This window comes from Ostrea edulis, chromosome 2 (assembly GCF_947568905.1).
Source record: "Ostrea edulis chromosome 2, xbOstEdul1.1, whole genome shotgun sequence".
Classification (NCBI taxonomy): Eukaryota; Metazoa; Mollusca; class Bivalvia; order Ostreida; family Ostreidae; genus Ostrea; species Ostrea edulis.
Window position 1 is genome coordinate 8879838 of NC_079165.1, and position 15761 is coordinate 8895598.

General features: G+C 34.4%; 1 protein-coding gene across 1 annotated transcript in view; it reads right to left on the bottom strand.

Annotated features, from left to right (window-relative positions):
- The window catches only part of LOC125680254 (transforming growth factor beta receptor type 3-like), a 49666-nt gene that overhangs the window by 29138 nt on the left and 4767 nt on the right, over positions 1-15761 (bottom strand). Inside the window, exon 3 of the mRNA XM_048919691.2 lies at positions 6208-6429. Within this exon, the coding sequence (XP_048775648.2) occupies positions 6208-6429 (222 nt within the window). The remainder of the gene's footprint in view (positions 1-6207; positions 6430-15761) is intronic.

The following is a 15761-nucleotide window of genomic DNA, read 5'->3' on the forward strand; positions in this document are numbered from 1 at the left end:
GTTTTTTGGAAATGATATCTGACCTGTTTCAAAACAAGATGTGTTTGTGAAACATTGATGCCACCAGATTACAACAAAGTGGAACCAGGTCAAAGGTCAATGTTAAGGTCACAAGGTTAGAGATTTCGGTGTTAATGTAAATGTCTTGCCACAAGAAATAGCATACCAAATATGAAAGCTTAAACTCTTATGGTGTAAAAGATATGACCAAGGTTAAAGTTTTTTGCCACAGACGGACGGACAAACCAAAAGCTATAAGCCCCCCAAATCTTTGATTACAGCCCAGTTGGGATTCATGTCTAACATTAGCTCTGCAGGAACATTCATTCTGGCAAGCTAATAAAGCAATTACTTAGTGTACAAGTTAAAGCTAATAAAGCAATTACTTAGTGTACAAGTTAAAGCTAATATAGCAATTACTTAGTGTACAAGTTAAAGCTAATAAAGCAATTACTTAGTGTACAAGTTAAAGCTAATATAGCAATTACTTAGTGTACAAGTTAAAGCTAATATAGCAATTACTTAGTGTACAAGTTAAAGCTAATAAAGCAATTACTTAGTGTACAAGTTAAAGCTAATAAAGCAATTACTTAGTGTACAAGTTACAGCTAATATAGCAATTACTTAGTGTACAAGTTAAAGCTAATAAAGCAATTACTTAGTGTACAAGTTAAAGCTAATAAAGCAATTACTTAGTGTACAAGTTACAGCTAATAAAGCAATTACTTAGTGTACAAGTTACAGCTAATATAGCAATTACTTAGTGTACAAGTTAAAGCTAATAAAGCAATTACTTAGTGTACAAGTTACAGCTAATATAGCAATTACTTAGTGTACAAGTTACAGCTAATAAAGCAATTACTTAGTGTACAAGTTAAAGCTAATAAAGCAATTACTTAGTGTACAAGTTAAAGCTAATAAAGCAATTACTTAGTGTACAAGTTACAGCTAATATAGCAATTACTTAGTGTACAAGTTACAGCTAATAAAGCAATTACTTAGTGTACAAGTTAAAGCTAATAAAGCAATTACTTAGTGTACAAGTTACAGCTAATATAGCAATTACTTAGTGTACAAGTTACAGCTAATAAAGCAATTACTTAGTGTACAAGTTAAAGCTAATAAAGCAATTACTTAGTGTACAAGTTAAAGTGGAGAGCTTGTTGTAAGAAGAAAAAGCTGTGTGCACCATACACCTTCCCCTGTATAGAACTGAGCTTAGAGGAGACATTTCCATGTACAAGTGCACATCCTCTCATATTTAGGAACCTTAGTAATTCTGTAATGCATGAGCTTCAATATCAAATCTCATTACAAGACAAACATGAACAGCGAATTGTTGGATGAAAACGATGGATAGATATGACCAGTCCAGATTTCGATGGGTATTCTTCCACTTGACTCGGTTTTGTTGCCTTGTCAACAGAAATAACACAGAAATGAGTGGAGTCCAGGCGAGAGACAACTAAATACAAGTACCCGAGTCGTACGTAATTATAGACGTCAATCCACACACTGCACTCTGATCGTAATTGTCACAATCAATTACTGATTTCTCAAAATCCTTATTTATTTTCGAAACAGTTTATACCTATAGTTTGATATGTAAATACAAACATCTCATTGTTTACATTTAATATCAAATCAATTGATCGATGGCCATTCATTAGACCACTAAATGCATGCTGAATATATGTGTTGTATTTATCTAAAGCAAATACTATTTTCTTACAGCCATGTACTAATTTAGTCTCTCATTACATGGAAAAATAATTATTTCATAATTAAGGTATCAGTAATTACAAGTACCAGAAATTGCAAGCACTGGTGGTTACGTGTAACACACAGAATTCCTCTCCGAGGTAAGTGAGTCATTGACAATGAACTAATCCTCACATAAGGTCACAGATCCTAGTACCCTCTTATTTACATTTTACAGGTAAAATCTTCTATCAACATTTTAAAATTTTCAATATCATACTGATTAATCAATTATTATCACTATAACAATATTGACAAGGTCATTATTTAAAAACATACCTATAATACAGTCCACACAACAGGATTTTGACTGGTGAAATAACTATTCCAGGCTATAACATTTCATTAATTTCTTTAAGACTCGTTAGATGCAATGTAATTAAAAAACATGAAAGGAACATAATTCAAATTCTGCAATCATTCATGCAACCTTGCCATATAATCTTCTAAGTATAATCAGCTTCCCTAATTAAATTCTACACAATACCACAAGGACATTAGCCTTTTGATTTTTGAAAAAAATGTTCATGGCAAAAATGCCCTTGTTAGATTAATCACTCTCAGATTTAATGATAGCCACACAAAGAAATATTTCACAGGTAGACGTAAAGCTATAAACGTTGAAACTCCAAACACAAGGCCTTTTGTCTTCAAATATTATGCAAGACATTTTCCTATAAATTTTCCTATAAATTGTGCTTTAAAAACTGCCAAATATACATAAGAGTTACAATTACACTTAAATGCCTTATAAAAGATTGAATTTCTTATTCAGAGTATAATGTCCACCATGATCGACTCTATTATCGGACGCCAAGTCATTAGCTAAAGGCCCATAGACTACAACACTCACCCAAGATGTACAGCTAGATTTATAAAGCATCAATTCTAACAAGAAAACAATGATTGTACACTCATTGAAAACAATGAAATTCTTGACAAATTTGTCCAAAAAAAAAATCTACCATGTTGGAACTCTAATTCATTTTAAATGTTAAAGAGTTTTCAGGCTCTCTTGAGAAAAATGTGTGCTAGTTAATGGTAACTTCTAAAGATGGTAGATTTTCTGGAGAAGTCACATTTGCTAACAGAAGGCATGGTGGCCATACTGGAATTCCACTGGCTCCAGAATGTAGCAAACATCCTCCTTCCCACTAACAAAAAACCTGTGTATTGTTTGTTGACATAAAGGCTGATTAAAGTTGGTATGTCCAAAGACAATCAGAAACTGGTTCTATTTTTAGATTCTTATTGTTACAAAATTTGTATTAAAACTTCTCCAGAACTTCAATAGAAATATTTGTTAATTTGGTAAATATTGAAGGTGAATATGTTTTATTATCACGGTATTTGAAACAGTCTGACATCTCAGCTAGCTTCTCAACATCACAAAAATATAGAAAATGGCCAGCAAGTCTCAACATCACAGAGAAAATGTAACCCAGCAAACTCTCTACATCACAGACATCAGAAACCCAGCAAAATCTCCACATCACAGACATCAGAAACCCAGCAAAAATCTCCATATCACAGACATCAGAAACCCACCAAAAATCTCCACATCACAGACATCAGAAACCCACCAAAAATCTCCTCATTACAGACATTAGAAACCCACCAAAAATCTTCTCATTACCGACATCAGAAACCCAGCAAAATCTCCACATCACCGACATCAGAAACCCACCAAAAATCTCCTCATTACAGACATCAGAAATCCACCAAAAATCTCCACATCACAGACATCAGAAACCCACCAAAAATCTCCTCATTACAGACATCAGAAACCCACCAAAAATCTCCTCATTCAAACATCAGAAACCCACCAAAAATCTTCACATCTTAGAGAGATGAGAATTCAAGATCTTAAACTGATGAAAAACTCTGTAAAAATATCACCATGACATAGATGAATAACCATAGTAAATGAATCTTTAACATTAAACGAAAAATTCAAACTCAAAACCTGATGTTGTGGGACAGGTCTAAGAACACGTAAATACACATATAGTAAACCCTTATCCTGTTTCAGAACTTTACATTTTAAATACACTGTTGTTTCTCCATACATACAAGAATCAATTATTCTGATTTTCATCAATTGACACATCATACTACATGATTAACAAAGTTGGACATTTTGCCAACATAGCTGGTATAGGGAGCCCAAAGTTCAGGCATATCACAAGACCATCTAGTGAACTCTATCAAGCTTTTTGGCAGATCTTGAATGTCAAATCTACTTATAACTCCTACAGTCACAAAAAAGTGTGGCAACTTTTTTTGGCTACGAGGCACTACATGTTTGTCATGCCTTGTCACCTAATGTTACAAAGCACTGAATGCATGTCCATCACCACCACACACCCCTCCTGTGTGTCCCCCCCCCCCCCCCCCCCCCCCCCCGGAATACATGTCAAACCTCATCTGCCTCAAAAGCAAGCACATCTTTGAGCAGGCATTAGAGCAGGTCTGAGAAAAACTCATTGCTCCTTCATGCAAGGTCTTTTCAAAGTTTTATACAATTAAGATCTTCAAACTGATATGCACAACTCTTACAAGTATCACATTTCCTTATCCAATTAATTAAAAATTGCTATGTATAGTTTTAATTAACCACACATATAATGATACATGATTTTCCGCAAAAGTCAACGATGTAATATTGAGAGGAAGGTATGATTTCGTTTATCTATTAAGACTAATTAACTTAGGACTTGTGGGGAGAGACAAAGCAATAATCCTCTCCAAAGAGTGTGCAAGGTGCTTCACGATCTTATTGTTTTGTAGTCATTCCATTATACAATTTAATAAGAAAGAGGAGAGGACAAGAGGATTTGTATTTATACAGATGTGTGTATGGTATAATCAAACTATCACATTTCTCAATTTGTATCTTTACAGTGCTAGTCTTTAGACATAGCGGACTTTAAATGCTACAATACACTACATCCAACACTGAGCAACATTTCTCAGAAAGCAGATTGTAACACACATTAATATGGATCCACGCTCAAAACGTTTCATGCAAACTAATGATACTCCAGAATAATTAATCTTTGTCATCAGACATGGACAGAAATTAATAAATTCTAACGGCAATTGCTTAAATATTGGGAAAAAACCATCATCACAAACCAAGGATTATCAATCCAGAAGTCTATTCACATAGTCTTGAAAACATAGACTCTTAAACTGGTCCCTGTGAGTGACACGTCCTATTGATCGTGTATTCTTACTAATTAGACATCTGTGGACCGGATGCTGTGACTCGGTGGTTAAAGTGTTTGCTTCGTAACAGGAAGGTCAGGGGTAATGAGCCCCACTCATACCCTAGTCAATTCAAACCTAAGACATCAGAAAAGGGCACCAGTCACGGTAACTCAGTGGTAGAGAGTTCGCTTCGTTTAAACCACGAGGTTGTGAGTTTGAGCCCCGCTCATGCCATGGCTACATCAAACCTGAGACGTTAACATATAGGTACAGTGACTGCTCCTTTGCCGAACACTCAGCTTTTAAAGGTGAAAGTCATGGATATGAATTTAAAAAATGGAGGTCCTATGTTGCAACAGACATTGGCATGTTAAAGAACCCTCACTGCTATGGCCCCGAGTGCTAAGCATAGGTCTAAAGGTAATATCTTAATTCTCGATAGCACACCAAACAACCAACCAACCAAAGTCATAAAAATAGGAATGACTGTTCATTTGCCAAAGAAGTGAGAGCTGCGAGTCTTTTAGGTGACCTTTAAAAAGCAGCATCACATGTTGGCATGATAAAGAACCCTCACTGCTACAGCTTTGAGCATCACACATACAGTGTAGGTCTAAATTTGTGACATTTCACCTACAGGTGATGATGTCTTGATACCCATGTAAAACGAATACAAACAAAAAGTAATTGCATAGACAAATAGATGCAGTTTTAACACAAACATTTTCATAAACTCAACAAATATGTTTTAAAAAAGACTTTAGAGGAAAACATGTGCAGTCTAGAGTATAATGGTGGTACTTATTATTTTGTTTTTGCTTAACATCATATTGCAGACCTTTTTGGGGACTGTGGGCGTTTTATAGAAATAGAAAAAAAAAACCTGTAAATACAAAAGGCTCTTCTCACATGCAGGCCAAATTTTATTTTTAGCTCACCTGCATACAAAGCTCAAAGTAAGTAAACATGTCACATGTCTTTGAATTTTATCTGCATACCATTATAAATTCTGAATGGTCAATTGCATTGGCCACAACTTGTAACTCGTGCTCTTTCACTTTGATCATCCACTAGTGGCCTCAAAAGAAGGTTAATGACGTATCGAGAAAACAATGCCACATACTTATAGCCAGCTAAATACTGATCTACACCTGTACATGTAACCTAAAGCTCACCTGTCTCCATCAGCAACTTATCACCTGTCTGCAGGTAAAAGTGATCAGCAAGTCTTACCTGCTTCTTTATTTCGAGATTTGATCAACAAGTTCACTTCTGCCATATCATTTCTAAACACTGGGCCAGCATTCAGCAGGTTGATGACGTGAACCTGGGCTGTGTTGTTGGTGGTAGCATTGCTGGTGCACCCTTTGCCTTGGATTACTGTGTCATAGTAGGCAGAGATATACTGAGTATTCATGGGAAATGCGATCTTACAGGGTTGTGACCCTGCATGGCCTAAAAATAAATGAAGAAAACTTTATAAAAGCTTGCAAAAGAAATACTAATGTCATTAAACCTAAACAAACATTCTGATTGTAGTTACGTTAACCTGTGGGTACGTGACAAAAGCTTTGTACTTGCAACACTGTAAATTACTACGCAAAACTACACCTACAAAGAACTCGTGGCCTACAATTTTCACGTTCAATTTCGTAGCAAAACATGAAATATTTTTTATTGTGGAGTGTAACACAAGCTTGCCCTAAAGTTTAAAGGGTAGGAGGGGGAGGGGGGGTACTTGTATGTGAATATACAATCAACGAATCCACATTAATCTATTTGTATCTAAAGAGTAGCAGCTATGTAGTCCTTAAGCTTGCAAGGCAAGTCGTTTCGTTAATCAGAGCCACACCAGTTGTCTTCAAAATGTACTCTGAAACTTGCAACACAATGTTATTAGATTCACACAAAGATCAACTATACAGATTTTTTTTAGCCTATCAAAACCTCTGGTGGCCATTTTAAAAATGTCTCCCTCTCTTTTTTCTTTAAAGTTTAGTTTTATCTTTATTCATTCTACATTGATGCTTCCCGTCGGCTCAGATTTTGGCATGTAGGGGTCATTGATGTGAGAGGAAACCGGAGTACCCAGAGGAAACCTTAATGCATTCGAGCAGGCAACCACAATACCTTCTTACATACAACCACTGTCGATCATGGAGATCAAACTCGGCTCACACTTGGTGAGAAGCTAGTAAATATCCACTACGCTACCAGGATTCTATTTCTCTCTCTCTTCACACTAAAGAACATGTTTCCAGTTTTATTAAATAAAATGCAGCCTATATATCTCAAGGAAAAATATCCTTTCTCTGTCTGGCTTGGATAAGTTAAAATTTTCATTTCATTTTATCATTTTTAGAGCAAATCAATGTCGGTACACATTTCATTCGTAATAAGTTCTTAGAACTGTCACAAATTGCATAAAATGACATTTTTAAATCAATGTAAATATCCCAAATGAACCATATTAACATGCAAATTCATCTTTAATAGGTTTCCGTTTAAATCGCTGTCAGACACCTTCATAATTTACTTTACAACAAATTGTCATCAACTCTTAAATTACAAAAAAAAAACACCAAAAAACTGTGCTAGTCTTTCCACAATCAAATCAAGCAGTAGCCAGTATTTTATGTAATTATGACTAGAAAGCCTCACTAAAACTCAAAGAACTAAGACCTTTGAGGAGGCCTTAAAAGTACACTGTATATTGCTAATTTATAAGTGGGTTTACAATCAGTTTAGATTTCTACCTATGAATAGTAAATGTGCATGTTCGCTTCAGGTTTAGAAAAATAGTCTGCAATCTCCGTCACGCATGCAAAATTAAAAAAAAAAGTACATTGGAAATACCATAGTGAGACTGTAATGCACCCTCTCAGATCATCAAATATTCTCCTTTAATGCACTGAAAGTGCAGCATGCATTAGAGAAGATGGTGAGGTCACAGCCATACTAGCTTTACCTTAATTAGCAATGATTTATGCCAGTGCAAAATTCTTTTCTCAAACTTGCTTCTTTCCCAAAGGAGATAGTTGTTCAATGCAGTTCAAGTGCTTTACGTTCACGCAACCCACCTCTGTCGATTATTTCCAGTAAAGCTAATTTCAAAGACTAATAACTTTGTAACTTCAGGGTGAATGAACTATTCCTATCAAATTCTTTATTGAATTAGAATGACACACATAATATTAATAAAAAATTACAGGCTCTTAAATTTTCAATCATCGTGATAATGCATTGGGTTTCAATTATTTAATTAAATTATTTGTGCAGTACATCATAAAGGGCAGATAACTCTTGCTGATGCTTTAAAACTGTAGCCCAAACAATTACGACAGAAAAAAGTTATTTCTGCAGTTGATAGGAGCTGTCATTCTGTCTGATTTTTCCATCCAGTCTTTCTTTCATTGATCAAAGTATGGCTTACATCAATCTGTATTTTTTGCTATCACACAATTAAGTCAGAGAATATGGTACAAAATATTTTCACAGAATGGGAACACTTCACTTTTGGCCCGAGTGAGCTAATACTGATAACAAATGACTCACCTGGACCTTAGCAAGACTTGAGCACAATAGCTGTTAATAAGGTATTAGTACGAAATTTGATTTGCTAAAAATTCCAACTCAAAAACTTGAAGTGAAGAACATGCAACTACAGAAATTTAATGCCATACAGAACTGCTATATTGTTACAAATTATTATAATATAATAACTGCCCAAGAGTATACCTATGACCAATTTTGTATAATCACTTTTAAAGCTACAAGCTTGAAACATTAAATATAAAACACAGAATATTAATTGAGAGTCCATTTGCATCTAGAGTAACTCAACTTTATCTTATTCCCAATGGTGCTTTTAACTCTGCGAGATCCCAGATGTTTCCTCATAATTAAATAGAATGCAAACAAACATCTTAAATAAGTTCAACAAAATCACCTACTGGCCATCTGAGGTCACCTCTATCATAATACGGAGGTCATCAAAACAATATCTGGTTATCTCTGCTTCATCTTTTGTCTTAAACATGGGAGATAAAAATTGAATTAACCTCATCTATTTGTGTTTTAGTATTATGCTCAATAACTGACGGTTGCCAAATTCTCCAATTAATATAATCCTCTGTTTTATTTATTAGCCATCAACTACACTCATCCTAGCTAGCACCAAAGAATATGCATTCATTAGCTCAAAATCATCTCCCTCCACACGGCGATACTATAAATTCCTGCTATTTCTTAAAACTCTGCCAGATCCTTTTTTTTTTTTTTCCTGAAGCTGTGTTCCTGGTGTAAATAAACCCTCAGGAGGTGGTAGTGTAGCCATGTACAACACGCCACTTGACCTTGACCTTGAGGGAATTGGTCTTTGATGTGGTAAGGTTCAGAAATAAACAAGGGTTTTGCAGAACATAATATCTCCAGCTAGGAGATAAAACCTCGCACTTCTCAGCTTCATCCCAATACAAAGATGTATACAAGGTATAATTAAAGCTACCATGAAACATTCGGTTCAAATCAAAATCGGAGAGACTTAATTGCCTCTGATAGTTTTTTTCCCCCTCGATGCATTGAGTCATCTTCTCTATACTTTAGGCATGTGTACCTGGTAAATGTGAAAAATGAAGATTGTGATCTTTGGGGAAAACAAATCAGCTTTCAGATAATATTACGACTTGTATTGCTAAATGCACATCTTAATCATGATAATGATAAGTACTCAAATCAGAAGGATTGTCAAGGACATGTTTATCTGCAACACCCCCACCCACCCACCAACAGTACACCTCTATTTATAGCCTGAAAGACTACAAGCCTTATTCCATTGACAATTAATCAATTTCAAGTTAGATTAATTTCATTTCCCCTAGCACATTCATTATACGTTACTCCAATCTGAAACTTGAAAAATTTAAGGAACATATAAAATGGCAAGCTAATTTTTTTTTTTTTACCAATCATTTCTATGTAGAAGTTATTCCAATATTTGTAGATTTCACATCGCCATTTACTGAGTGCAATGATGCTGTTGCCAAATTCCAACGAGATGCAATTTTGTCATTTTGCAAGTTGATTTTGTGGGCACTTGCAATAAATTGGGGAGTTGAAAAAACAGAAAGATTTAGCTCTGATGTCACACTGCACCATTTTCTCATCTAAATCCAGCTGCCCTTACAATATATCCATTCTGTACACCTCCACGGAACCTTCATACCCTAATCCTAAACACCGCCGCAGAACATTCATATACCTCAATCCTAAACACCTCCGCAGAACATTCATATACCTCAATCCTCAACACTCATATACCTCAATCCTAAACACTTCCGCAGAACATTCATATACCTCAATCCTAAACACCTCTGTGAAACATTCACACCAATATTCAATAAATACTATGGGAACATTTCTAGTAGCATCTGTCAAATAAATGGAAAAGACTATTTCTGAATCTTGAAATACATATAGATCTAACTCCTTCCTGACCAGAATCCATCGAAACATAAGATGCCTATACAGGAATAGAAATTGCATAAAATTGGAACCATATAATTATATTGTATTGTACAGCCCCATATCGCAAGCCTACAGCAATATTTATAAATTGTATGAAATTGGAACCATATCCGATACTGTACAACCTTGCAAGCCTTGTGATATAAATTGCATATGAAATTGGAATCATATATTGTATTGTTAATTTGTACAGCCTCATATTGATCAATATAAATTGTATCAAATTGGTACAATATCATACAGTATAAGCATATTGTTGCACCCCTATAAAGAATGTATACAAATAGAACTGGATATTTTTAATCTTTTAATTAATCATTACATCTAAATTTAAAGTAACATACACAAATCTGCTGCACGAGGAACACCATTGAATGTAAAGTACAATTGAATGAAATAAATGCTTGCAAAATCAAGTTAAAATGAGATCTCCATATCAAATATTTACCAAAAATCAGTTCAAACCACTTAGCTAATTTACCGATTCCTAGCTGACAATCCATCGCTATGAAGGTTACAGTGGTAGTGGGACAATTTGCTGCTAGTATTTATACTGTCAATTTCGGACAATGCATTTTCTTAGAAATATGGGCTTTGACATTTCCATTGCACTGACAAAATCAAATCCCAGTTAGTAAGGATTTCTAAACCAAAATTACAAAATTCCATGTAAAAGGACATCATTTTAACAATATTTTTACAAGCATACATTTTTCATGGGAATAATAAAAGGTTTGAAGAGTTGAAAAGCGATAAGAAATAGTTAGTTTAATTAAAATACCAAAGTTTACAGAAAGTTTAATATCCAGGTATTAACTTTCTCATCGTGCACCATTGCAAAACATCATGGGAAATGAGAGCTGTTTGGTTAGAATAGACACAGTCCCACAGACTCAAAAGAAAGCATTAAATTATAGTGCTTAGGTCACTAGCATAAATATCTGTACTGAAAACTTATGCTCAACAAAACTGTATCACAGCTAGCTTGAAGCAGATAGAGTTTTTGAAATCTGCCAGTCCCACAGGCAAAGCGGTAAATATGTCGGAAGTCAGGTGATTTTTGTATATTATTGGTCTGAAGGATCGGTAATGTATAAATGATCAATTCGAAACTTTAACCTCGATTTTACATGTGTGGTTTTTAATGTAGTTGTGAAATCGACTAAACATTTGATCTACGTATCTAAATGAGTAAATTCAAGTGACCAGTGAAATTATTTTTATTTCAAAAACTGCACAACTATGCATTGTATATATAGTTTTTGCCTTTGATATCTCTACAACATGTAATGATAGCCATTTCCTCATGAATTCATTGCAGTTGTAAACAGTGCACGTATGAATACAGATAAATATAGTACGTCTATTTTAATGGCTATGGATTCGAAAGAAATGAAAGGAATGTAAATATAAGAAATAAACTTCAATTTTGAAAATAAATAAGGGTATGAACTGCAATGCTTCAAGCCGGCATACTTTTCATGATGTGTGTTCATATCCTCATAAAATTTCAAACTTATAGCCAGTGGCAGATCCATAGGGAGGTTCTGGGGGGGGGGGGGGGGGGGGGGGATTCTTGGATACGCCCCTGTGTCAGACCTGCTTATTCTGTATGTATAGGCTTGCAACAATGAACATAACGATTTATACAGTGGCAATTCCTTGCATTGACTTCGTTAATTTATTAACATGAACGGTCTCAAAAATTTAAACGTATTTTGATGTACCCTTTTTCATGACACAATTATTGATACATTTTGAGGTCAATACAATGACTCAGCTACCTGAGAAGTTCAACATTTCCCGAGTCTGAAGGGTGAGGCGAATATTGTATATCAAGGGTAGAGCATCAAGAAAATGTCAATAATTGTTTTATTGCATGATTTAACAATCTAAAATATCATAACCAGCTAATCGAGGCTAAAGCTTACCAAACAATACAAGATGCCCCCGCCATCTTTAGATTGGTTGTGAGTTTATTTTCCTTCTGCAATTGTCACCTCAGTTCACAAGAAACACACTTTCTTTACAGCTAGAATGTTAGATCTATAGTCTACACTTTGTAGTTTAGTAGAGATGCAAAGATGCAAGATTTGTTATACAACCAAAAAACAATACATTGTTTGTATGACAATATTATGATTATTCACATTTAACAGTCTTCAAAATTATCCACTGGCCCCAAGACCCAAGTCTAGTAAAATTGGTTGGTTGTATATATTGTATAATGTCCTGCTCCAGCATTTTTCACTTGACATATGGAGACGTCACCATCTCCAGTGAAAGGCTGCAAAATTTAGACCTATGCTTGAAGCTTATGGCCTGTGAGCAGAGAGAAATCTTTATCGTACCACGTACACCTGCTGTGACACGGGACCTCAGTTTTTGCAGTCTCATTGGAAAGACCACCCTATTTAGTCTCCTCTTATGACGAGCAGAGTAGTGAGGACCTATTCTAACTCGGATCCACATGGTTGGGTTTGCAAAAATATCATACAAGGCCTGTGCCTTTCATCAATATAATCAAGGACTTTCTATTAAAAATATAAATTGAGTGATGATTGTAATCAAGATCAACAGTAGAGGTGGTGTTTTTATCACACGCGTACTAAATTTGACTAAAACCCTGTAAGCGATTTATATTTAATGGAAATGTGAACTTAATGTACTCAAAAGTTCTTGAAAAAAGTAATATTTTGGGTCTGATTTGGACCAGTGAATTTCTCTGTAGTCTAGAAAAGAGTACCAGATACAGTGGTCCAAATGGCTGTGCTAAAAAATTATTTGTGGTTAATTTCAGCCTTTTCTGTGCATTATCAGCACTTGCCACTAATATACTGATGTTATTTGTCTCTTGTCATACATTTGTGGAACCACTAATTTAGCACACAATATCTCCTCGATCAACTAAGTCTCTTTAATTTGGAAATTTACAATATATTTTTGGTCTGATGTTGAAAAAAAAACCTGAATGTTATATTCACCTCAAAGGCTTAATGAGCAGGACAATATAATATAAATTTGTATAATTCTTCCTAGTTTGTTGGATCTCAGCCAATCAGAAAGCCTGTAATTATTCAATCATATTATTAAGCATATTCTTATTCATCATAGCTTACGGAGTTTTTCTTAACCCAGTAAGTCAGTAAAACATGTTCCAAATGGCAGTCATCATTTGTGCATTGTTCATCTGTTCTTAAACCATAAAAATATTTTTCAATGATGATTGTAATTCCATCCATGCAAGTAATTTCTGCGTATGCAGTAACGTAAACAATATCCTAAACATGATCAGCTTGCACTATTAGGACATGTTTACCTTCCGTGCCAGTATTTCAACAATCAATACGAAATATAATCATTAGGCAATATCAATTAATATTATTATAGGATTAAATAGTTAGAAGCTAATTCTGACTTGCTGAGATTATAAACAAAATAAATCATATTCAACTCCACATGCCTTCAAGATAAATTTCTGACATCGAACCAAAAATAAATTGGGAATTCCCAAACTGATATGAAGGGTCGGTTATTAATTTTTGATTTTCCAAAGAAAACTTGAATCTCTAAATCCCTTTTGACAATGTTCAAGTTTGGCAAATTTAGCTGTAAAAAGGTAGTGTTAAGTAGACTCCAGTTTTGATGTTTTAAATTATTCAATAATTGACATCTTTGAGGTTGGGCTTGGTGAATATTGAATTTCTTGGGTGGCTAAAGCTGCGATTGTACTGATCCAAAAAATATCACTATAATGTATAGCGATAACATATTCACAGTAAAATTTTCAAAATTATAAGAATTTGCTAAATTGCTTGTATTTTAATCAAATCAAAAATTTATTACCATGACTTACAATTTTTAACATACTAGGAGCATCTTTGAGAAAGTGTGATAATTTGACTTCAACAATTCCAATCTGAGGATTTCCCCTCAAAATTTGACATTTTGATCTATATTTCCCACTGATGTACATTATCTAAAAATGATGCTAATACATGTAGCAACATAAGTAGAAAGTACTACACTGTGCATCCTCAAACATGTGACCTGACATTGCATCAAAAATCAATTCAGTCCAAATAAGTCCCCTCTCTGAACATTATCATACCCGTGTTTTTCATTGCTACTGAAATACTCCCTTTGCAAAATTCATCAAAAATTCCCAAAATGGTATGAAAGTTTTATAAAAGATTAAGTTTTATTTCAAGTTTACAAAGCAAAATTAATATTCTATAGAATATTTTATCAAGTACAACCTGCTATTGCGTCAATGCCATCTTGATGAGAGAGAATATTTGACAGTAACAGCTGGATATTTTCGTCATTTAATCAAGCATGTTTAGTACCCTGTCTAATGTCGATTTCATGATGTGCGTGCAGTTGTATAACTGTATAATTGAAGTATTACATGAGAAGATTGCAAAACATGCTATAGTTACAAAAAAATCAATAGTTATATATATATATATATAGATATATAATAATTTTCTTCATAGAATTCAACTGAAAAATTCCCAATATCCAAAAATGTTAATGATTTTTCACAAATCAATAGAGTAAAAGGTAGCTTTTAAAATTGGTGGAAAAAAACAAAACTGCAAATGACCGCGCAATGAACTTCGATGTAGAAATTGACAAGGGTTCTTATAAAACCATAAACTGGTGTTGACTTGACCTGCACTGAAGTCTCATATAATCAAAGACATAATTAATTAATCCTGATGATTTGATATTATATGTGGTGTACATGTAATAGCACAGGCACATTCTGAAACACTAGGCAGCACACGTAGATATCGCCTCTGACTGTAGGTAGTGAGCACATCAATATATCACAGTAACACCATGTGACATATTTCAACCCAATAAAAATTGGCGATACATCCTACTTATCCCATATGTTGGATGACAAAAAATGGATGTAAATTGGGACCATGACACAAACACCTGGCTATAATTTACAGTATAAAGTCAACAGGTAACGAGGTAATGATGTTAATAACGAGGTAACGATGTTAATAACGACCAACACAACACTAGGAGCACACAAAACCCTGGTATCTGCACCTGATAAGGACTGCAGTGTATTATATGTTTGAATAATACTCTATAAACAATAAAAGAACAAGAGGCCTTAATTCAGCCATAATGCTTATCCAAGTCACCATGGTCCTGGTGTTCTTCTTTATAGATTATTTACCTTCTTCATTCACACACACACAAAAAAAAAATTGAACTCATTTGTCACAACTCTATCC